The sequence below is a fragment of the Pleuronectes platessa genome, chromosome 15 (genome assembly GCF_947347685.1).
Source record: "Pleuronectes platessa chromosome 15, fPlePla1.1, whole genome shotgun sequence".
Lineage (NCBI taxonomy): Eukaryota > Metazoa > Chordata > Actinopteri > Pleuronectiformes > Pleuronectidae > Pleuronectes > Pleuronectes platessa.
The window spans coordinates 3,681,474-3,706,531 of record NC_070640.1 but is presented as its reverse complement, the minus strand read 5'-3'; the positions used below and the strand labels follow the sequence as shown (position 1 = coordinate 3,706,531).

The 25,058-nt window shown below is 43.1% G+C and overlaps 1 protein-coding gene across 2 annotated transcripts in view; it reads left to right on the top strand.

Annotated features, from left to right (window-relative positions):
- The window catches only part of cadm1a (cell adhesion molecule 1a), a gene marked incomplete at its 3' end in the record, with an annotated part of 282,962 nt that extends 259,887 nt beyond the window's left edge, over positions 1 to 23,075 (top strand). For both annotated transcript variants that reach the window (XM_053442201.1, XM_053442200.1), the window contains 4 exon segments: positions 1,100 to 1,258; positions 6,514 to 6,610; positions 11,582 to 11,754; positions 22,989 to 23,075. In XM_053442201.1, coding sequence (XP_053298176.1) covers positions 1,100 to 1,258; positions 6,514 to 6,610; positions 11,582 to 11,754; positions 22,989 to 23,075 — 516 coding nt within the window.
- Between the last annotated feature and the right edge of the window lie 1,983 nt (positions 23,076 to 25,058).

Here is a 25,058-nt window from a genome sequence, read left to right as displayed (position 1 = left end):
GCTGCGATATTTTCAAAAGCATTTTCTTTTCTGTGCAAAATCCAGTGTGAACGGCTGCAGCTTAGTTTTAATTATACGACTGGAAAACAAACACTGGATAAAATAAATGGAACCTTAAAGCAGGAAGCCAGCGAAGCAGTTACATTACCGGAGACACGTTTCTGATTAGGACCCAGTAAGAGCTGTTTGTAGTTGAAACCAGATGGAACCTGTTTACCTCTCATCACTCACGGTCTAACTGAAGACAATATAATACCAGGACCTGCAGGTATATGGGAATAACGCTGGTGTAATGACGACCATTGTTACTTTCCAGCGAAAAGAGGGGTCAGGGGTCACATCCAGCGGCTGGAGGTGTTTTCCCCCGGGTGCTTTAGTGTTCTCACAGTCTGCTCACACACATGTTGGGTCAATAGGAGACTTTAGAATTATCTGGATGGTTGTGTGTTTGTAAGTGTCCACCTTGTTACAGCCTGACAAGCGGATCAGGTTGTACTGCACCTGTCGCCCAGTATAACCAGCGATGGTTTCCTGACCCCTGTGACCCTGCACAGGATAAGTGACTGCAGGTGATGGATGGACTGGAAACCAGAGAGTCTCGTGGGAGGAGAACCTCAAATACATGAGTGAAGAAGAACCCAGACTAACTGTGTTTCCATGTGAATATCACCCGAACTGTACATGGTACATTCCCATGAATGACTTGAAGTGGCTCCTTTCACTGTGAAGGAGCTGATACACCCAAACCTGAGGGATCGGGGATGATTGCATTTCAAAACAAACACAAATATGCCATATAAAAATGTATTAATTTCAATGGGGTGGCTTGCAGAGGTGAAGTAAACACTTGAAGATCTTTTCCTTTGAGTCCGAAATCCTGCAGAGAAAATGTGTAAAAATAAATCCTTGCTGTTATTTGTTGGATCATTGCACAACAGAGTTGGTGACTGCAGGTCAACAATCATCACTTCAGCGGTTTTACTCCTTTTACTTATCACTCCACCACAGTTCCTACACAGTCTGCGTTTGGCTCATTCATATTTTAACTTGAACCCGACATGCACCCGTGTTTAAATCTCCTCGTGTCTGTTTTCTGCAGGAAAGCCCAAAGTGGAGCTGACCTACGACAAGATGTACACGGTCACCAGCCGCCTCACGTTCACCGTGAACAAGGAGGACGACGGCGTCCCTGTGATCTGCATCGTGGACCATCCGGCCGTCAAGGACTTCCAGGCACAGAAATACCTGGAGGTGCAGTGTAAGTATCTCTGCCTGGAAATAACCAAGAAGTCACGTCAGGGAGATTTACTGTTTTTTAAGTGACTCATCAGCTTTTATTTTGAACAACAGTAGGTGAGACTGTTCCATCTCCATTAATTAAATGTGCTGCCTTTCCCCAAAGTTTAGTTAACGTCAGTGTCATTGAAGGGAAATAATCTATAATGAGTAAAATGAGAAAACCGATCTGCCATTAAGTTAATTCTCCTCTTTTTTTGGGGAAATTAATAAAAGAGCTCAACAGATGAACAACTTCAAATAAACAAACTAATGATAGGTTTAATGTAACTCTGTCAGAAAGAGTAATAATATTTTACCGTTTTTAACATCTGTCATCATTATTACAATCTGGGTTATTGTTACAGCTGGTTTCCTATTACAAGACATCTTTCTGTTTCCATCTTATAGTTCTTCATCATTGATCATTATTAAAACTAGGAAATCTAACAAATACTGGTGCCGTGCCAGTTTCGGCCTGTGGTGATGCTGGTTGTGAGAGTCAGTTGTTGGGTCAGTGTTTGCTGTCTGTTGGTTTTCTGCTGCACGAACAGTGAAGGCTGAAACTGTTTAATATTAATTTAGATCGAGTTGAACAGATCCATGCAAACTTCAATCTCCTGCAGGCGAATAAGGGAACTGCACCAGAAGTAACGTAACTTAACGACACCATCACAGGGGTTAATTGTGCTGCTCATTAGTTACTTAAGTGACTAATGTGTAAAGGGTAATTTATAAAAGATTAAGTAACTAACTTTCAGCTACTCCGGCCACGTGGGGGCTGGTATTCTGGCGTTTTAAGTCTTTTTTTATTGATGTTAATAATAACATTTAGGTATTTTAACCCTCTGTAAGGCTTATATCGTTGGCTTTTCAAATGTCTGGGAGTTCTAGTGAAGAAATAAAAAACTCCTTTTGTTGAAATCTGACCTTTCTCTGTGTGAGAGCGAGAGCAAAGGGGATCTGCTCCTCTGTGGAGGCAGCGTGGCATTTTTGTGGTTCTCCGATGACGGCGCTGTGCCTCGCTGCTTCCTGCCTCCGCTGCTTCCTGTCACATGCTGCTGTCACATGCTGCTGTCACATGCTGCTGTCACATGCTGCTGTCACACTGCTGACTGGTCTGTGAGGGACGTCCCCGGTCCTGCAGTCCACCTTCTGTCCCATCACTGTCCTGAGCAGTTTGATATTACACTTGGTGCAATGTCGACTGAAGACTGTCATCGTTCATGTGTCTGTTCTTTCACGTCTCTTCTATTCTATGGCTTTATTATACGTGTGTGTCGAAAGTTATTTATTTCCAACACTCACTAGAGACTATAAATTAATTGGATTCAATTAACTGGCTGTGAACTATTGATGTCGACACACAATCCACAGTTCAGTTCCTCTCTCAGCTTTTAGGGCTAAAATTCTGACAGATTTCTGAAGCATGGACATGATATTGTTTAATTTGACTGCGTTTAATTTCAGATCACTGCCCATGTGATTTATTTAAAACCAGTATATTAACATCCAGTAATTATGACTTAAGAGAAAACATGCATGTCAGTACTGTGCATTTCCTCAAACATTAACAAGAGTCTTTGTTTACCTCATCTGCAGAAGGTAGCGGGCGTTTATTCGAAGCTGCTTTGCATCACAGGCAGTTCTTTATTTCTAATTCCCTCTGTTTGATAAGGATAATTGGTAATTTATAAAAGGAAGCTGAGTTTTAATTTCTTCCCATTTTGCCTTTTAGAAGTTACCGCATCACGCTGTTTATACGAACTCGACCTTTCCTGTCAGCATTTCAAATTAAAAGACCTGGAATGTTTCCGTGGATAGCGACCCTTCGTTATTAACGGGGCTTTTATTGTGCAACATGGTTCATCACTGTTAACTCCACAGATATGAACACAAGTACCTGCCGAGGCTAGAATAGAACTAGAACACACATTAGATGAGTAATCTACGACCACAAAGCATGTAATTAAAGTGGTAGAAATGTCCTGCCCTTTCTACGACAGGCCCCAGGAGATTATGGTCTTTGTTTGTTCATTTGTTTTAATCGACTACAGTTTTTTTTACAGTTTTTACTGAGTTTACTGGCAACATAAATATAAATGAAACTAGAAGGTCAGGCAGAGCGTGCATCTACCTCGACCAAGGGTAACGTCTCATCTCGCCATGGAAAGAAAGTGGAGTAAAAAAAAAACAAATCTGCACATTTATCTGGACCTGCTCAAATACTGGTCAAACATATCGAAACAATATTATATTTATAGCCCCTTAACCCTCATATTTGACATTTCAAAGATGCGTCCACAGCTTCTGACCATTTCCACGATATCTATATAACATCAAAAGTCTCCTCCATCTCTGGGTTTTCATTTCCACTCACTATTTTATCAACTTTATACGATCTATATCTCACAGGGGCTGAATTGACTAGCGGGGCTTTCGCTAACAGACAAGTGTCCAGTTGTAAAAATGCTTTGGGGGTGAATTCATACACCTCTACACCCCCGCTGAACACGGCCTCCCTGGTCCTTTCCCTTTAATTATCACTGAGTAACATCGTCCTCTTCATGAACCCCTCCGTTTGCATATCTGTTCCTTTTTTAGGAAATCACAAACGACAGGGCCTGCAAAGCAAAACCTGCGTTTTTCTATTTCCACTTCTTTAATTACTGATTACTGAGATAGATGAGCACGAGGCGATAGAGGATTTCCACTGAATCCCTCACTGTGTGGGCAGTGTGTGAGCGGAGTGGTGCACGTTGTGTCATAAGGAGAAGCTTAAAAGAAAAAAGCTCATTGTTGGGGAACAGCATAATTAAATAAGCCTGTGATGTTTGTGTGTATAAACAGAGTAGAAGTAGCTTTGCTCTGTTGCCTGCTTGTTTACCCTTAAGGTCAGCTGGCAGATGGATGGTGCCGTCCCGGTGCTCGCGAGGTGAGGCACGCAATAAACAGATAATCCAGTCGGCATAATGATACCGGTCCTCTTGCATACCGGAGACACTATTTCATTCCCACTTAAGACGCCGGATCCAGCTCTGCCGACGCAGGCTGTGTTTTTCTTTCTTCCACCGAGCGGAGACGAGACAGCTCCGCCATAACTACTTGAGCCAATCAAAAGCAACCTGCCGACCCGAGGCATCCGTCACGTTTATGGCGCCGCGATGACAAGGTCAGACGACGGCGTGGACAAAAGGAAAAGAGTTGCAGGACGCCGTGTAGGGCCGGCAGGAGAAACCAAAGGGCTGCTGTCTGAAGCCGTGCATGCCCAATGAGCATGAGAGCTGGCTTATCGCCCGCGTGCTGTCCATCACCGAGCCGGAGAGCCGGCCGCTGACAGGCTGTGATTTAGACAGATGGATGACCAGACATGTGCTGGTTGTTGCCGAGAAGGTCGGACAGCAGTGTGGAGCTCCACCGCCGGCTCTGAAATCATAACTCACGGCCGATCCCTCCGTCTTACGGGCTGATTAAAGATGCTGCAGCAAATTGTGCATTTGGGCCATAAAACCTGGGGAAAGAGCGGAAATAATTCATATCGGGAATTAGAGAAAAGTGTGATTACAGCATTTGAACTCAGCAGTTAATCTAGTGTGACGGGACTCAAGTCCTGAGGTTTTTATCGGCAGCGTCTAATCAAGGAAAAACCTCAAGTATATAACATTTAGTCAGAAAACCAACTCAGACTTTTTTTTCCCCCTGAATGTATTTGGAGAAATTAGAGCTGGATGAAAATCTATGATTGTTTAAGTGTACCTTTCATCAATCGTAATAAAACAAAACTCCTATAAATTGATATATATATCGGTTATGCTTTGTGAAAACCCAGTGAGGAGATATAACCCATAACCGATCCACCTCAGATCTGTTATAATTTTTGTTGTTTATCACATAAGAAGAGTTTAAACCACATCCTTCACTCTGGAGCAAAACTCGGTCCTTAAACATAACATAACATGGCATTTATTGTGATTATTATTAATATCAATATATATATATATTATTTTCACATCATCAAGTAACTTATTGAAATCAAACTTACAGGAAACATGAACATCAGTGTGATGAGAACTTGAAGAACCTAAATGAGAATCCTTGGCCATATCGCCCAGAATTGTTTTCTATAAACCCTGAAATTAATTTGTTTGAAACAAAACCATAAACATTATTTTTCAGCATAATGAGCATTCATCAATGTTTCAAAATTTTAAGCCAGTTCAGAGCTTCTGTTGCTCTTTCTTCTTTCTTAATCTTATTTCCCTGCACTGAATTTTATCTTAGAGGATGGATTGAATAAAACATAAGATTTGTGTCTATAACAATAAAGGATCATCCCTCACACCAAGATGAAAAGGGCTCTGATAACACCAGCAACAGTCGAAGGATCGGGGACAATAGAAATCACATTGTTGCAAATAGAAGCTCGGCAGCGACAGTCGAAGAGAAGCAATTATTTGTCAAAACAACATTCTTACACGTTCGCTCCAGTTGTGTTGCAACTTCATCGGGTAACGACCTCGGATGATCTCCTGGTCCTGCTCCACATCCCTCGTTCCCCAGAGCTTTCACTTGTACTCTGGTGCTAGGTTGATTTCAAATTCAATCAATCACATGTCGGTGGTCGACCCCCACACACATGAGGAGTGATTTGGCACGGTGGAGGAGCGGGTTGGGGTGAGGTTTGAGTCCACATAACACCTTCTGAGTTTCAGTCCACACTTCTCACTTCCACCGGTCGGGACTTGAACCCAGAGCAGCTGTGGTCAAGCTGAACTCCTGTTTGCTCGTCCACCAGCCGGACCTCCACGTCCTCATGCAGATGTTCAGCTCTGAGCAACACACGATAATAAAAGTATTTACAGCACAGAACCATTAGTTAGTTCAAGTTAACAAAGGTCCATATGGGATTGTGGCTACTGGGACCAGTTTGTCAAGTCAAACCCATTGGAAAAGTTTGATCATTTTTAGGTATTAGCTGAGAAAATGAATCATGACACATGTTTGCTGCACTTGGTCATAATTTGTAAGCATTGGTTTGTTTCTGAATAAATATAAAGAAGGATTTTGCGAGTTTACACTGTGAAATATAACTCCACATTCATAGACAATTCAGGAACCAATATCCATCCATCCAGGAGGATATCTTTTCCAGTAAGGTCGTCCTATCATATGAATTTATGTGTTCGTCTCCCTCTCTTTCTCCATCTCTCTCTCTCCCCCCCTTTCTCTCCCTTTCAGACAAACCGGAGGTCAAGATTGTGGTGGAATTTCCTCAGGGGCTGACCAGGGAAGGAGAGAACTTGGAGTTGACGTGTCAGGCCAAAGGCAAACCCCAGTATGTTCTACACCCTCTCTCACACACACACACACACACACAGACACACTCACAGACTCACACCACACAACACACACGTTTTAACCAATTAAAAAGGTCCAGAGGGAGGGAGAGCAGAGCTACCTGCTCACAGATGCACATTTATATATTCATGCACATATCTGGACTCTATTCCTCAGTGTGTGCATCTGCCTCGTTGCAGTCGTGTGTGAGATCCGTCCTTCACCGTTTTCCTCTTGCTGCCGAGGAGAGGTTGAACTTTTGCGGCCGCACGACGGTTGAGTTGCTTCAAAAGGAAACGTAAACATGCACATCTCACATTTCCAATATTCAGACAGGAAAGATAAACTGTTAGCTCTGCCCACAGGATGCTAGCTTCATGTTGCACTTTCACAAACTGTTACCACTGTAAAAAACATATTTACATCCGCCAAGGAGAAGGATTTCCACTAAACTTGATGAAGAAGGTTTTCCACATTTCTTTCACGTTTTCACTGATTTCTCTGGGAATCGTTTGTGGATCTTGATGAAAGCAATCAGGCTTATTTATGGGACTGAGCCTGTGAGATTTTGTGCAGCTTGGTTATATTTGAGGGGATTGTGAAGCCTTGGCGAAGGTATCAATACTAAAAAAATAAGACCCTGAAAGAACATATAATGTAGAAAAACAGAGAGCATATAACTTAGTGTTCAACCTGACAACTTCAGAATCGCTTGCATTGAATTTAAATGAAAAATGCGAGGCTACCTAATGGTAGTGCTCATTCTAAACGGAGCGGGTCTTTGCACTCGGTCACGAGCCGGGACTCTGACATTCCTCATAGTGTCAGTGCTGAATCATCCTCTGACATCAACAAGAACTTTTATTCTATTTTTACGGGAAACAGATAATCTCAAACTGTTTATGGCCCAGCTGCTCAGAGAGCATCTGTAGCCGCTCGCACCCGATAGAATATATTGCCACTGTCTCCAGATGGTATTGAGGGAGACAGGTTGAACAAAATAGGATCCTCTGTTCTTTCAATGTCTCACCGATAACAAGAGAAGTTTTCTCTTTTACTTTGACTTTGACTTTTGTTTCACTGCTGTTTCCGGTTAAAACCATTGATCAGTTTCCGATCTCTCTCGGTAAATGTTGATGCAGGCAACCGCTCAAGACTCATTTTACTTAGTTTGAGCTTCTGATGTGGGAGAAATATTTGAAATGTGTTGGATTTCCTTAAAAAAAATGGGTTGTAAACCATGACATTATATACAGTTTGTCAAACAGGACTTCCTTGGTTGTTATTTATTTATGTGTAGCCCGTGTGGCCTGTGGTGAACCTCAAGGCTCCATCCTTGGTCCTCTGTTTTTTGTTTTATTTCTATACGAAGGATATTTCTGAGCAAAACACAAAAACAGCTCTATGTGTGATAATAAATAAATCCTTGCTACAATCAATAGGTTAACAACCCAATGCAAAACACCAAGGTCTCTAAATTCTACAGCTAAATGAAAATGAATCAGAAAGTGTTATAGTTGGCTCTAGGTCGATCCAAGAAACATCAACACACCTTCAGTCATTACAAATTTCTGCTTCACAGCTTTTAACTAATTTTAGAGACAAGATCCTGTGACTTCTGCTCCTTCAGAGATGATTAGAGATGGTCCTCTTTATTATAGTTGATATTATGCAACTTTGTTATTCAATACATCTTAAACCTAATTCTTAAGCTTCCACCTCTCAAATCTAACCCTATGAAGAATGTTTCTTTTGAGCCCATTGGAGTCAGTCCATCCCTGTAACCTGCCAAACCTTACTTAAGATGTGACAGACAGGTGACTAGGTTGGATTTGGTTGTTGTTGAATAAGAAATAATATCTGGGTCCAGGAAAGTGAAACATCTCAGCCACCAACCTGAATTTGAGAGGTACAGGTTGGTGGCTGAGATCACTTCTCACCGTCTGATGGATCAGAGTGCTGCGTTGTAACAAGTGCTTCCTCGAGAGGAAAACTGCGTCTGCTGCTGAGTGACGAGTGTAACTCAGAGACCTGAGGCCGGACCATTCTGAAGGACCTCTGCTGGAAACATAATCACATAATTGAACGGTTGCTATTTTTTGTCTCTGGGACTTTCATAGGGAAAATTTGAAAACTGGCCTGTAATTATGAAATACATGAGAATTACCATGTGATATTTTGAGCTGGGGTTTAATTATCACTGTTTTATAGGCGGAAGGCAGAGAACTGAGAGGGGAATTAATAATAGCGGAGTGGGTCCTTATATGTGTTAGGTACGAATTTACCGGGATGTCATTTCAATAGGCGGGGCCAGTGTCCCTTTTTTTTGTGATGAGTGCAAATTTTCTGGAAATATAAAAGGAGACTTTGTCAGGTTGAGAGATTACGTTGATTGACTCTGGATATTCACAGATGAAGTTGATTTTTTTTTGTGATGACAGTTTGATTATTTGTGGTACAATCGTCATTTTAATTTTAGCCCATCGCCTTCATCTCTGTTATTTCGTTGATTTGAAGAGATCAGAAACCTCCTGGCTGTCACTCGTCAGTGTCTGTTATCTGTGTCTCTAAACTCAGGTGTTGTCTTTGTTTGGATGACGGCTCTTTGAAAATGAGATGTAATGGAGAGCAAATGAAACCATTAGAAGGAGCAGGAGTGAGTGGAGTCACGAGGAGCTTCCACACAAACCGTCCAGACATCACTGCAGCTGCTGTTGTTGGTATCAATCACATTAGTGTGTTGATGAGGCCGTTCCAACATGAACTGAAGAAAATAATCATTAGACGAAGCTGTGAATATTAGATTAGGATCATTATTGCGACTCTTGGGTTTTCTTTTCTGTGTGCAAGTGAATTCTAATATAGTGATACATGACAACCATAGGTTTCATTAGTGGCTGTGAAAGTAGTGAAGTATAATAGAATGTTACATAAAGGAAACGAGAGAGCTTTTGTTTTCCTAACCACAGAGAGCAGAATGGAAACACTTATATGACAGATGCTGTGCCGCTGCTAATGTAGTTTACAGTTCATTAATTAAAGCAATAATGCTTTTCATACTGTGCTTATTTTTATACAGATTTTTTCTTTTATTGTCATATATTTAATTTAATTGTAGCCTTCAGTTTTTTCCCTTATTGCTCTAGTTCCTTGAAGTTCTGTGTGTATCTTTCTCCTGGGACGTTTAACAGTTACAGGCCAAATGTGTTTCTGAAGCATGAGGAGGAGAATGAGGAGGAGGATGAAGATGTGTGTTTACAAAACAGAACCAAGGCAGGACTTTGAATCGACTTTAAACTTGACCCAAACTTAAGCTCAATCTAAAATCTAATCTCAAACTGTCCTCACTTGGCAGGAAGTTTTCTCCTTGTGAGGCTCTAAAACTCTTTATGAATCTCTGAAGGGTAGAAGTACAAAAACATGCAAATACACACACACACACGGTACCGAACATTGTGTACTTTTCTAAAATCCCTCTCCCCGCCAGCCCCCCCCCACAGTTTTCATACTTGGCATAGAGACAAGCGCTCTACCCGTATTCATTTTATAAAGATGAAAACACAATCAATACAGTGAGCCGGGAATTGGAAGTCATTTTCATTAGAGCTGCTGAGAGTTGTGCAGTCATTACCAGCAGATAGCACGGGGGGGGCCCCGGCTGCAGGCAGCCATTTGTATTCCAGTCGCCTGCCCTTCCTCTCTCCTTGCAGCCTTTCTCCGTCTATCTGCCTTCACTCCTCACAACATCCCATCCACCTACAGAAACTATCTTATTTTTTATTTTTTATTCGAGGTCATGTCTTTTCTGTGCGATGTTTGGAAAATATCTTTTCATTGAGCTCATCTGGAGAACACTTGTAACGCTCGGTGTCAAGCTTTCCACAGCAGCCGTTAAAGCACGCTGGTTGTTTGTGTTTGTTTGTTTGTTTGTGTTTGCCATTGAGCTCCAACTCCTATTTGCCTGCTCCCTCCGCACCGAATGTTTTTCGAAATGAAGGGAAACGAGTTAAACCACACACAACAGAAACACAACGAGAGAGACCATCAGCACGAGCTCAGGGGAAATAACAGGAGCTGGCGGCGGCCGTTTGCAAGTTGCAGCGGCAAAATAGAATCGTTTTGTCTTTCTCTCTTCTCCTCCGCCCTGTGTGACTCCGGGCGCCCCGAGCTCATTGTCATAAAAATGGAATCTGTCACCCCCACTGTAAACCTCCGTCAAGGTACAAAGAAGAACAAACACAGACGCTGGGTGGACGCCCACCGACAGGGAGACACTCATAAGTACACAAGCGTGGAAAGCATGTAATTTACAAGACAAAGCCACCGTACAGTTATTGTTGCTTTAACTCGACACAAAGGGAAGGATGTCATGTCTTCTTTTGTTTTTTTTTATATCCTCGCTCTTTTTAGCATCTTTTCTGGGAAGGCAGCTTAGAGGCATGTGTGCCAGGGTAAGGGAATAGACCTCAGTATTAGAAAAGGCTCAGGACGATGGAGCGAGTTCTGCTTCATCAAACATGAGGACGTGACATTGATTGACATGTTGTCTCTATCGCCTCCTAGTGGCTGTTTGAAGTGCTGATCATAAACTCTGCCACCTCCATGTTAGCAGATGGAACATGGGCAAAATTAAAAAAGGTCAAATCCACGTGAAATACATTTTTCTCATAGATGTTTTCTGACATTTTAGGAAGGACATCTCACACTGATGTATTTTTACAGCAAGTTTGGATTTCATTAGTTATAAACATGCAGCTGAGACTGACCTGCGATTGGTCGAGCACATATATGGGCGGGATGTCGATAGTGAGAGGAAGTGGAGACGTGTCATCCATCTTTAGACACAGTCTGTGGTTTAGCAGGTTTTAAAATCCTCAACATTTTCATATCTTGGGTTTTGACGAGGGGCCTCAAACTCTTTCCTCCAACCCAGAGATCTCACTGTTCCCTCTGTTCTTCTGCTTCTCAGGCCTCAGCGGGTGAACTGGATGAAGGTGGACGATGATGTGCCGTCACACGCCGTCATCACCGGTGGAGATCTCTACATCGAGAACCTGAACAAGTCGTACAACGGGACCTACCGCTGCGTGGCGTCCAACTCAGTGGGGGAGTCCTTCGACGACTACATCCTCTATGTCTATGGTACGATGAGCTAACACTCACCATCTCTTACTTTACATCTGTCTCCTTTATCTCTATCTTGTTTCTGCTTTTCTTTCTCTTCTTCTTTTGCTTTTTAACTCTTCCCTTCTTTCATCCAGATGTACACTCTTCAAGATGCACAGTTGTGTGTTTGTACACAGTTTGACTGAGTTATTCTCTTGTTTGAAAATCGCTAACCTGGCAGTTTAAACCACTTTGGAGATCAAAAGTTTAATATCAGTTTGTTGGAGGATTGTGACATGAACATTAAAACCAGATTTGTCAAAAGATCGAGCTTGAAATTAGGTATTTAGAAGATTTGTGTGTTGCAAGCAGACAACACACTCACACAATCCAGACTGTTGTGTTTCAGTACAGGTGCAGAGTGTCTTTATCTTGCCACTCATGTATTTAATTGCCATGGGTAATCATACAGTATGTGGTTAGGTCTAAGATTAGACTCGACTCCATCAGCCCCCATGAGTCACTGCCTTTCATTTGGAATATATGGATTCACTCAGTAAGTCACAATATGGCCTCAGATGCAGCATCAAACATCTCCTGTGCTTGGACCATTGACTCTGCTAAAGTGAGAACTTCTTATCCACATGAACCTAAATAGAAAACCAAGCTGGTGATTAAACCAATGCACCCCCGACAGAAGCTTGTGCCAAGGCGAACCCCTGATCTCTATAAATTGGAATTAGCCACCACACACAACGCAATACTGAGCAAATGTGTGAAAAAGAATAATGAATGTTATATATCTATTTCCAGCGTATGCACAAAACGCACCACAAGCTTGATCATGAGGAGATATTGGTAGAAGTTGACATAAAGTATTCAGATTTCAAATCGCCCTAAAAGTCAGTGTTCCCTCCACAAACCTGGGTTTCTCTTTTAAGCTGCTTCCACCAAACTTCTACCGGGTTTATTTATTACTGTAACCGAGCTTCCATCCTCTTTTCCCTCCCCACGGATCTCTCTGGCCCTCATAAGCATTATCTAAATATGCTTTTATGCTGTTGATACCAGTAGCATTTTCTCCCCCAGAGCAGAGCATTAGACTCCTAATGTGGTAATTTTCCCTCGGCCAAAACGACTTCACTTTCACTTCTGGGACACCCCGATCCCACAGAGAAATTATCTGGGCTGCTATTGTCAGAGGGAATTAGCCGAAGTGAGCAGAGTAGTTTTTTTTACGTCGGGGGGGATGGAATGGATGCTAACGGACACCAGCTGAATGGATGTTATTTACAGCGGAGAGAGCTGATGTGCTAATGATGAGTGCAATAAAGCAACAGAGCAGCTTCCTGCCACCTGCTCTGGAAGAGCTGCTAGTTTAAACCCACAGTGGAGGGGCTGTGACTATATTCTGTTTTTCATCTGTGCAGGAATCACTTTGACACGTAGATCTTTGGGTTGACAGATCCCAGCACCTGATAGACAGGAAGTTATCTGCTTATTACTTTTATCTGAAGTGATGCTAGGTAGAACATCTTGTATGTCTGTAGTCCTTTAGTCAGGAAATTGGTATTTAATCTAGAAGATGTGCAGAATCATTGTGTTAGAATCAGAGACGGCTTGCAAAGGGATTTTCTGATTAATACGTATCGGCCATATATGACGGCTTCTCTATTTCTGATCCTCTGCTAATTTAAAACCATTGTGCTCTGTGTATAGCCGGACTTCATTTTTTTTAATTCCAACTGAGATGTTTTGCATTCACACTGATCCTCTGAAACGCTGCTGACAACTGCAATTGTGCTCCAGCTCGTGGTTCGTGCTGCGGTTGAAGACGAGTCGTCCAAATCCTGTCCAAGCCCACCTGTCACAACAGGTCCGCGCTGACAGGCTGCCTGCTCAGGGCTTTATACAAAATATACACGTTGTATTTTAAGAAACCAGGAGAATACATGACGCTGGCAATGATTTATGAATGCAGAGATTAATAAATCCATGAAACAGGCTCATCTGGGACAAAAGAGCTGTCGTTACAACCAGTAGTCTGATGTGTCAGCCAATAAGCAAGGTCCGGAATCTTATGAAATGGAAGATCCAAGAAAGTTTAAGGTTAAATATGTAGGTTATGGAGTCGGGATGAGATGAGAAGTGTAATTTTTAAGTGACGGAGAGGACAAAGGTGTGTGTGTGGTCTAGGTATTGCTCATGTTGTGGGGACCTGAATCTATTTACATGTTATGGAAGTTTGTTGTTTTCCTCATGGGGACAAAAAAGCAAGTGCTAAAAATGTCGAGCGTTAAATTTTAAGATTAAGGCACGCCCACTTTTGCATTTATTCCCCCACTTAACTCTGTCCTATCAAAATGCAGTTTTTTAATTTCCAAAAAATATATTTTAAAAATTAAGAGTAAGAGGTGTTTTCAGGGTTTGAACGAGGTTAAGTTCAGGTTAAGGTGAAAGGAGAATGAAGAAAAGTTAACACAATGTCCTCTGAAGTCATAGAGATTCCTCTGTGTGTGTGTGCATGTCTGTGTGTGTGTGTATGCAAATGTGTTTCTAATCAGATCAATTACAGCCCACATTAAAGTGTCTGATAAGAGCAGCTCAGTCACTTCAAGCCGGCGTATTGCCGACAGTTGCTTGATCCACACAGTGTAACTTTGCTCGAAGATGCCGATGAACGCTCCGGTAGTTGTCGCCGACTTTCTGCCCCAAAGAACCAGATCCCAATGATGTGGGCTGCAAGTTGCCCCCGTCTCATCCGCCCACACGTGCCCCCACGGCGACAGACACACAAAGACAACCATGGTAATGCAACACGTGGACGACTAAAAAGCCTTGCACCTTAAAAAAAAAACGCCACCATTAGAGCCACAGGAGGGCTCCATCCTTTTAGAGCCGCTCTTTTGATGACTTTGATGTGTCTGTGGCCCCCACACAACTAATGTCCGCTGTAATTCAACAGCAAATCATGAACCAGCCTCCGCCTTGCTAATGGGAAGACAGGATGTTGTGGCTGAGTTGATTCTCCCATTATGTTCCAGACGCCTCCTCCACACACACATGTATATACACCGCCCCTTGCTCGTATGACACCACTGTCCTTAGTGCACCATTAACCTAAACAGAAGCTGAAGGAAAGCATGTGCCTAGAAACAAACAGGCTCCCTAGAAAGAACACCACTATGTACTCTCACACTCAGCTGTGTAATATAGGATCCTTTCACAGCTAATGTATTGAGTCGGGGTCCCCGAGGGCCTCCGGCTGAACTCTGGTGGGGTTTGTTTGAGGTGTTAAAAGCAAAATGGACCATTTACAGGATCTTGTGTATGTCCACTTCCTCCCTCTCTGCAGCTATGAAGCCAAAATATACCGGGTACAGAAGGTGCCATCTTGTTTTTACAGCATCGAATAAAAACCACCTAAAGTCAAATTTGATTTGTGTCCACGTCCCACATCCTCCAGGGGGCGATCAAGACACTTTGGCCTCATTTGTTTTGGAGCCATTCATCTTTATGTGCCGACTATATCTATAATATAGTTACAAAATCCTCTGTTATGTCCCGTTTCTGTCTTTTAATCACCGTTGATGATTTGTGAGATCTGCGCTCAATGCAGTAACTTCTGCTTTCAGTTTTCAGCATTCGATTCCCCCCCACTTGGCTCCATGTTACAAATCTTTCCTACTAAGTCATTATCAACTTAAACGGCCTAGAACGACAATAAGAGGCAATAAGGTCTCAGGTTTTCCTCCTTCGTCCGGAACCAAACAGACCAAACCCCCTTTGGGACTATCTAAAGTGAATCAAGGAGTTTGGTGAAGAACGAGGTCCATTAAGATTTAACCATGATCCCTCCCAGCAGTGATGGGAAGTGATGAAATAGTGATGAAGAGCAAACGTCAGTCGAAACTTTGTCAAAACTTTCCAGCAGAAGAAAGAAATAATAGAAAATCCTGCATGTTCGTATAACGGTCAACTTTTAATTTACTAAACAAAATCAACACAAGCTCCCAGACTGAACATTAGAGCTGTGTAACTTAATGATGAAGTCCCCCCCCCCCCCCCTCCCCCCCCTCCCCCGGCTCAATGCTCGACAGCCAGAACAAATGCAGCCTCCTCCAGCCTCCCCTCTAATGCATCCGATTCCAGGGTATTGTGACCCTAAGTGATGGAGAACACCACGAGCCTGGCTGACACTAACAATGTTACCAGAGAGAAAAAGAATGTGGTGTGCAAAGCTCCGGCTCTCACTGCCGCTCTTACTTCACAGGGTAAAAAAACACAACCATCGGGGGGGGGGGGGGGGGGTTCCCTCTCGCGGTCGAGTGAGACCCGGCGCCGAGGGGTTTGAAGTTGTTTACAGGCCGACGCTTAGCCAATAACCGAGTCTCTCTCTTCCAGCCGGCTCCTTCGCCACCACAGGATGTTACCCTGTTGCTCTCAGTCATCTTCATACTTACTTTACACTTCTCCACCCGTTGGAAACACACGGGAGTCGCTTCAGAAATCACCGTCAGCGCCTTTTAAGTGGCATCTCCATCTCGTCTTCCGGAGGAGCAAAGTGTCCTGAAACATTCCGTGTGTAAGTGCCTCGCGTTTGCGGTAATTGCACTTGAGTGGAAGTGAAATTGCTGTGTTATGAGGAGGGTGTGGGGGGGGGGGGAGAGGGGGGAGTAACTCATCACGCCCAAAAACAAATTTGCGAGGAGGTGTTTGAATTCAGTCTGTGTGATATCGAATTCAATAATTTCTCTGATACACTTGAGCCCAGGTTTTATTTTGAGACTCTGCAGTGAATTAAAAGGTCTGAGATACATTAAAGCTCAGTAAAAACTTATTTGAAACAAAAACAATGAATGGAAAGTAAAAAAAAATTATATTTGTATCCAAACAGGCAGCTGATTATTCTATCTTGTTATTATCATTTATCTTTTAGTAGCCTTTATTGGACCAGGTTTGTCCCAAAGTAGTAAACAGACACAGATTATTAATATTTAAACACTTGCACACAAACACTGGACTGAGCTTCAAAACTTGGTCAAGTATTTAACTTGCCTGAAAAACAAAAACCTAAAAACCTTCTTTCACAAAATTTTGTCCAGACTTTTCAAACAACAAATCACAAAATGTCCACAGAACTGAGATCGCCAATCCCAGTTTGACCGATTCCCATTTGTTTGAAACTGAACGGGCCGACCAAGATGGCTGCTTTTGAGCTGGAGAGAGAACTCTGTTGAATTAGCTTGTTTGCATTTGGAATTCGAGCTACACCCTCTCACAGAGTTGAAAATATCACCAGCTCAGATCCTGACAGGGAATAACAGGGAAAAACTCGTTAGGCAGGTAGAAGTTTCAAAAGTAATTTATTGCAAACATGGAAAAAAAAAGGCCCTGGGATGAAGGGGCGAGAGCTGGGATGTCCAGGCAGAGTGGCAGCCTGGTAATGGGTTCGATGAAGCGGAGCGGGCGAGTCTGGGAGACGGGCGGAGTTGGACTGGGAATGGCAGATGTGGCTGAGGAGGACAGGCGGACTGGAGCTGAATCCAAACAGGCTGCAGACGAGGACGGAGACGGACGCCGCTCGACGGCAGGTTGAGCAGCTGCCGCTATCTGAGGGAGAGGGAGGGAGAGGGAGAGGGAGAGAGGGAGAGAGGGAGAGAGAGGGAGAGAGAGGGAGAGAGAGAGAAAAAAGAGCAGGAGGGAGGAAACCACTGGGTCAAGAAAAACAGGCGAGAGGAAATAGACTGTGGCCGTCTCGATTTACTGTACTGTTACACGGAACAATCTGGCAAAGACCGGGGGGGTCTGGGTTTAGAGAGATGCACCAGGTAACAACACTCAGCGCCAGACACACACAGACACACACAGACACACACACACACACGGAAGGAAATGAAGACAGAGCAATGGGGGAAATAAAACGAAGAGAAAATAGGTAGAAACAGACCAGAGGACCAAAAAATAAGAAGAAGGAAAACAAATGAACAATATTGTTTGTCAGTGTATCAGGTCGGGGGGGGGGGGGGCGACTGGGTCGCAGCACGACGCAAGGCAGCATCGAACACGTCGTTCAACACCTACACTGATCTGAGTCACGCTCACGTACATTGCCATGCAGAATTATGCATCACTTATTGTTGAGAAATGAGAAGATGTGCAGCTCAGACGTCTACGATGAGCAAGAATGTGTGTTTTTGATTCTCAACATGAAACTGGGATTCATAAAGACTGATGGAAAAAGGTGATCTGATCTGTTTAGCGTCAAAAGACAAATGTTTGGTTTTCAGTGTTCACTCACTATCAGAGTCAAGTGGTAAACAGCCACTTTATCATATTCTAGATACATGTATGACATCAGCTAATTCCAGACTTTATTGTCCCCTTCTGAGATACTTTGTTTTCATTTTAATTTCACCTCTTAAAAGTATAAAATGTAAATTAAGACAGACGATGTATCTTTACTTCCTCCCACTATCAAAAAATGAAGCTCAATTATGTTGGATGTGAAAACACCGCCCTCTTGGAGCCGTGCACTCGTCAGTCTCAGCTGTCAATCATTACGTTTCACAATTTTTATAGCATCAAATTACAAATTAAAACCAAACATATCGGAAACATGAACACTTCAAATGACAAAAACCATCTTTGAGAATAATTACATTTATGTGTACTTTAAATAATCCATCTGCAAACATGGAGGAAGCAGGGTTTATATGACCTATACTGAAGCAAGCCACCAGGGGGCAATCAAGATGCTTTGGCTTCACTTTTGTTGAGCTGTCATGTCGTCGATCTTTACATTATTTCTGGGGAAATTCCCAGAAAACGTAAAAAATCTCATAATATTAAAGAAATTAACTAATTACTGGATCAGATCACTTTAATGGAACCAGCTCTAAACGTCAATGGGTGTTCTGCCCTTTTTGCACAGTCCTGCTGTGAAGTATGAAAAATATGAAAACTAAAAAATCACAACAATAGAATAACCTTAGCCCTTTATAGTTTATAGAAATAGATTTGAGATGGGTCCATTTCCCACTTGCTAACATGAGGCTGGTTGTATCTCAAATTAGATTACAGATTAAAAAATGTCTTTATTGAGATTACGATGCAGCTTCATGCTAATTTAAAGAGGCAGGTTGTGTCTCTCTGTTTAAAACAGGAAACCAGTGTCACCAGTACGTTTACGCGACTCATTCGATGAACTCCCCTCGCTCGCCGTGTCTCTCTGAGCTTCTTGAAATCCGGCTCCGTGCGCTCGGACTAGAAAACACTGATTCACAGACCTCATCAGTAAACAAGGCCCGGTGACTCAGTGGGAGGGAAAACACAATCTGCCTGTCACATTTGAAAGTCAATGAGCTCCACTGTTTCTTTGATACATCACATAGGCAATCCACTAGAAGAAGGGAAGGGTGGTGTGTATGCGTGTGTGTGTGTGTGTGTGTTTGTATTGTGTTGGCTTGGGGGGGGGGGGGGGGGCAGATGGACTGTACAATCAGACAATACCAACACTCTTTCTTTTAATCTGTTTATTTCTTCTTCTCCAATGTTAAGTTTTTAATGAGTTGTTGACACTGATGATCTCAAACATCTGCTGGACGCTCACTGTTCATGATGGGATAAAAACCAATTAGACAGCACCGCCCCCCCCCCCCCCCCCCCGAGCTGGAGTCCACTGGCTCTGGAGCGGGTGTGAAACTCATCAGCTCCCGGCTTCGTCTGCCAGCCGACTTCCCGACGGATCGTGTCTCTTCCGCCTTTTGTCTCCACATTGGTCCCGAACAGCCCTTTTTGAATTAGTCAAGGTTGTTTGTTATTTTTTTTTTAAAAGGAGCTGCTGATGGTTGATGGATTGAAAACATACTGTACAACCGGTGGAGTTGTTTGAAAACGGACCCAGATCACCTGAAGGCCACGATTTGCATTTTTAAAATCTGCTTCAGGCTGAGTTTCTGAGCGGCTTCACGGTCTCCTCTGCCTTGTGGGTGTGTTATTTGATTCAGGGAGATTTTTTTTTTTACTGTGAAAGGACTTTTGTAGTGACTGTCAACATCTAATGCCCTCGGGGAAGACGACTTTGAAATGATAAAAACAACCGCTGGTGCCCTTAGGGAGGACATTACAAACAGCAGGGGGACTTCAATCATCTCTTTGCATTTTGAATTTGCTTTCATTGTTGAGCTGTGTTTGCTTGAAACAGTAGTAATCGTATTGCTCCTGGTCAGTTTGGAGAATGAGTGTGATGCTGGTGTCATTTTGTAAAGAGCAAAACCGTACTATTTATTAATTTGTTTGTGGATTATTGACTCTATTTCGATTTATTTTCCAATTTAAAAAAAATGTGAATCACACCCTGCGCTCCGTGTTTGGTCCCTGTCCCATCTGCTAACATGAAGAAGGCCCTACTGCAGCCGGCCATCAGGTGGCGATCAAGAGGTTTTGGCTTCACTTTTTGTGAGCTGTCATGTCGTCCATCTTTATATGTTGTCCATGGTTCAAACATAATTTTGGAGACTGTAAAGCATGAATGTTTTTTCTGTACTTTGGCCCTAGATGCTGTTGGCTCCAGTCTTCCTGGCATGTCCCTCGGGATCCGCATTATTGATAAAGAATGGATGGACGTTGATAATTTCCAGCGGTTTTTGAGGGGGAAATCACCTCAAAGTAAACTCAAGTAGCTGCAGTAACAGTGATGGAGGGGGGAAGAGCAAGAGTGTGGCTCATTAATGATTTCCCCAAAAAATTAAGCTATTTGTCAAAGAGGGACAGGATCTAACAGGTTGTGGCTAAATATCTGTTCTTATCTTTTCATGGGTTTTTTTCTTTTACAATTCCAAAGACATCTAATACCTCCTCCTACTCATCACTAGATTTACTGTCCGCTGGTTTGGTCCAGTTTTCTGTTAGAATTGAGCTAGAAATCATTCAATGGTAGATTCCACTGTGCCAGACATCTCAAGGCCTGTTGTTTTTTAAAGCAGACTCCTGACTCTGACGCTGTGGCCTCAGCTTTTAAAGAAAAGCCATTTTGGCTCATGGAATGCTGATTGAGAATGAGTGTGCAGATTTCCTGTGTGTTTCCATTTGCCTGCAGATGACTATTGTAGAGCAGCTGCAGTTTTAGAAACCAAAACATTGATATCGTGACATTCAGCATTTAAAGATAAGGAAAGTCATAACTGCTGCAGTATTATCACCAGTGCCCCCTGCAGGAAATGAGTGGAATAGCTGCATTGTTTTCTGTTTCTCTTAGATATATTCACAATGTGTACAACCAGTTAAACAGCGTCCCTCCTGCCTCCTTAGATTCCCTCTCCTCCCTTCTCTCTGTCCACACACATTTCCTTTCCTCACCTTCTTATAACAGCCTATTTCATTAAGGGGCCGAGCAGCCTTTCTCCTTATCGACAGCCAGAAATTACTTCTTTTTTTTCCCCGGCACCTTTTAATAACCCCAACAGGTTTTGCAGCCCGTTCCCAGGCAATCAGAGCAGCATGGGAGGTTTCTAACCAGGCAGCATTGCCAGCGGCCTCATATCAGTGCAGCCCTGCCACTTCAACAGGGAAAATGTCACTTTTGATATCTCCCCCCTGGTCATTGTCAGGGTGGGGAGTCGAACCCGGCTAATGAAGGAAAAGGGGAAACACTGTGGGAGGAAAAACGGACCCAGCTTGATGCTCTTTGTTTATTTTATGTTTTTTCATTTCTATGCCTCAGCGGCAGTGACAGCGATGGTTAGAGGCGTTATGCTTCCTGCTCGTGCTTCGGTCCAGCCCACTCTCATGAGGTAATTTCTTCAGATTAGGTTTGTACGTTCACATGGACTCGGGGATGGAGATGATAACAATTTACTGGTGAAAGCTCAAGGTCAATATAACCTCACAAAACATGTTTTTGAACAGAATCCATTAGTCCACATGCTAATTATGACATAATACACCTAATACCTTTATTAAAATACCTTTATAAAATGTCCTTAGTCTCCACTACATCTTGTTGGGTTGTCCCTATGTTCTCATAGTCACTTATCTCGGAGGAATGTCTGGATGGACCGAAGGATGACCTGATTTTGTCCGTCAAAGGTTAAAGGTCAAGGTCACTGATGGTTTTTTAATACAACTCAAGCATCCATATGCAAATTATGACAAAAGAAATAGCTTTTTATTAAATTATCTTGAAGATCCATACGTACACCAGTGGATTATATTTGGAACGTGCATCCACATGGATTGATGGACACACTGATCAGGTTTTGTTGGTCAAAACGTTAAAGATCAAGGTCACTGTTACTGTTTTGGGCCATAACTCAAGAATTCATATGTTAGCTTCAATATTGTTTTTGGGATATCTCTCTCTCTCTCCGTATTTCTATCCGTGCGGTTAATATATACGTCTTTCTATCTCGATATCTCAGGAACACCAGGGGGCACAAATGTCCACTTGACCTCCGGGATGAACCTATGAATTTTGTTGTTGAAAGGTCACAGTCTCTATAACTTCAGCCATAACTCATTCATACGCCAACTCTGACAAGATACACTCAAAAACTTTCCTCTTCCTTCCTTCCTTCCTTCCTTCATCTTATTTCCTCTTCCAAAGACTTTACTACATATCTTCACTGACTCTGAACACACATGGATGTAAACTGCAACTTGACTGATATGACATATAATGTGGTAACTATATGTTTATCATTTCATTCCCTGTGTTTTCATCTACTGCCATTTATCGTCTCGTTATGTTTGAGTTCATACGTCACATTTGATTTTTCCTTCATCCTCTTAAACTCGAGGAGGAGAGGCGTTTGTGTTTGTGGAGACGGCTCGCTGCAGAACCATGACAGCTTAAGCTCAACAGCAGCACGTGTTCCTCATTAGACTCTTAATCACTTCTAACCACCGTGTGCTCGCCGGCGGAGCGAGAGTCTCGCGTGGCAGCGTGAAGCCGGTGAATCGACGGAGACACGAGGGAAAGTTCCCGACACGATCCTTGATCATCGGCCCGAGACGGGGTGATGTGTTGACGTGTCACCGATGTGTGTACAGTATTTAATGTGCTGTCACCCGGCTAATTCATCAGAAGCTCCGCAGCCGATCTCAAACCCTCACGATGAGCTGCTGGTCGTGGATCAACCAGCGATACCATCGCTTCCCAGTGACTTTACTTTATGTTCATGGTTTTTTTTTTTTTTTACTCATTTGTCCCCCCCACCCCCCCACCCCACCCCCACCCCTGTGCCTGTCATGTATTTGTCCTCATCCAGATGCTCCCACCACCACCCCTATACCCACCACAGCCACCACCACCACCATCATCACCACCACCATCTCCTCCCCCGAAGCCAATCAAGGTACAGTATCAACCCCTCACACAACCTGTTTATCTGTGTGTTTGTGTGTGTGTGTGTGTGTGGGCTCCCTCACCCACAGCGCCCCCCCCCCCCCCCCCCCCCGACTCCATCTATCTCCATCTCCACGACACGGCAGCAGTCACATCCGCGGGCTTGTTTTCTCACCCTGTGGTCGAGGTCACCCAGGTCTGTCACAGCTTCTGCAGTAGATTCTAAATGTTATCACCGTTTAACGGGTGGAAATGAATGAGTCGCATCACACGGGCAAATTCTCCCCTCCTCGCTTATTCCTGTAATGAGTTTTAAATAAGACTTGAACCGGGGGGAGCTTGGTCATTTTACGCTTAATTTCACGTTCACTGATGAAAAGCTGGAGATGCCGGAAAGTTCAGGAAAAGCTGGTAAGTGGATATTGTGTTGAGATTGTTTTGTCACGAGGTCAGAAACAAACATTTCACACTCAGACATACTGCAGCTCTGTGGGAAATGCGACTCAGAGAGTGAGACGTGAACTTTATCACAGATCTAATGACTTTGAATTTTTACCGGAGCCAACTAGTTCCCTCTGTTTCCAGTTTTATGCTAAGCTAGGCTAATGATGCCTTGATTTCACTATCCCTCTGTGTAATCGTCCGATGATGGTTTGACCTCTGGGGGCAGCGGCCGATGTTTTTGGGGCTTCTGGTGTAGACGGCAGATATCAGGGGCCATGACTCCATCTTTCAGTCTGAATCGTTTCTTTCATCACACAAGTCGTGAGGCAGTGATTCTCTTTCTAGGTGTTTTAGGTCCAGACGACATTTTAGGCTCCTCTCTATCGACAGCCATCTGCATATGAGGGCAGATAAATGAAAAAGCAGAAAGCTGATGCATTTCGGTCGATGTGTTCCACCTCTTTTGTTCCGCGATGCTCAAACGTGATTGGTCAAACTGGAAGAGGACACCAGAAGTTCCAGTCCAGACATTTTGTCCCTCACCCATAGAATCTCACAAAAAGCAGCTTATTGTGCAGATGAGGTTCATGCGGTCTTTTAAAAAACTTGTCTGAGGATGTTTCAAGTCTTTTTCTGAACTTTTAAAACTTTCGGTGTCACGGTCGAACATTATGATCCACAAGCTCAAATCAAATGCACAAAATGTTCTGTAAAATATTGGTTAACATGGAAACTTGATGGATGAAAATAGACTTTGGTGGAATTTATACGACCTCATCTATCACAGTCAGGAATTATGAGTAATTACAGCGCTCGGCGGCACAAAGTGATTTTATGATATGCCCCCATGAGTTTCTCTGGTTTTTCAAACGTGTGGGAGTGGGGGGTTGGGGGGGTGGTGGTGCAGTTGTTGAGAGGACAACCATAGGCCAGACTTTTGCGTGTCGTCAATACTGTTTATTCACGGCTTGCTTTCCAGATATACTTTCAAACAGGACTTTGTTTTTCTTCTCAAACTGAACACGAAAATCCAAGCAAATAGTAAAAAAGGCCATATATGATGAAACAATGGTTAATAATGGATCCTTGATTATTGTTCTTCAACATCTACTCCCAAATAATATGAAACTAATTTGTTGTTTGTTAAATAAAACACTATTATAGATCAGAGGTGGACTGAGGGAAGCAGCAGCAACAACCGAACAAGAGCTTTCTGAAAATTAGAGCCCATTTCAGAAAATAAGCTGAAATATGTATTAGGCTCGTTCAGCCACAGAACTCAGAGCTGTTGTGAATGTAAATCTCCGAAGGGGCTCAGATACAAAACATCTCTTTATGCCTGGAAACTCAGAAAATCAGCCTGAGCTCCGAAAAAACGCAATCAAAGCCTCCCTGACAGACCACTCGATGGGAACAAATCTCACGAGGCTGTCAGAAATCACAGGCATTGAGCTTGATTATGCCATCTGATTGGATTAAAGAGAATACCTATCTGTGCGGGCTGATTGATAGCTCCTCTGCCTCGGATCAAGGAGAGCGGAGCCGGCAC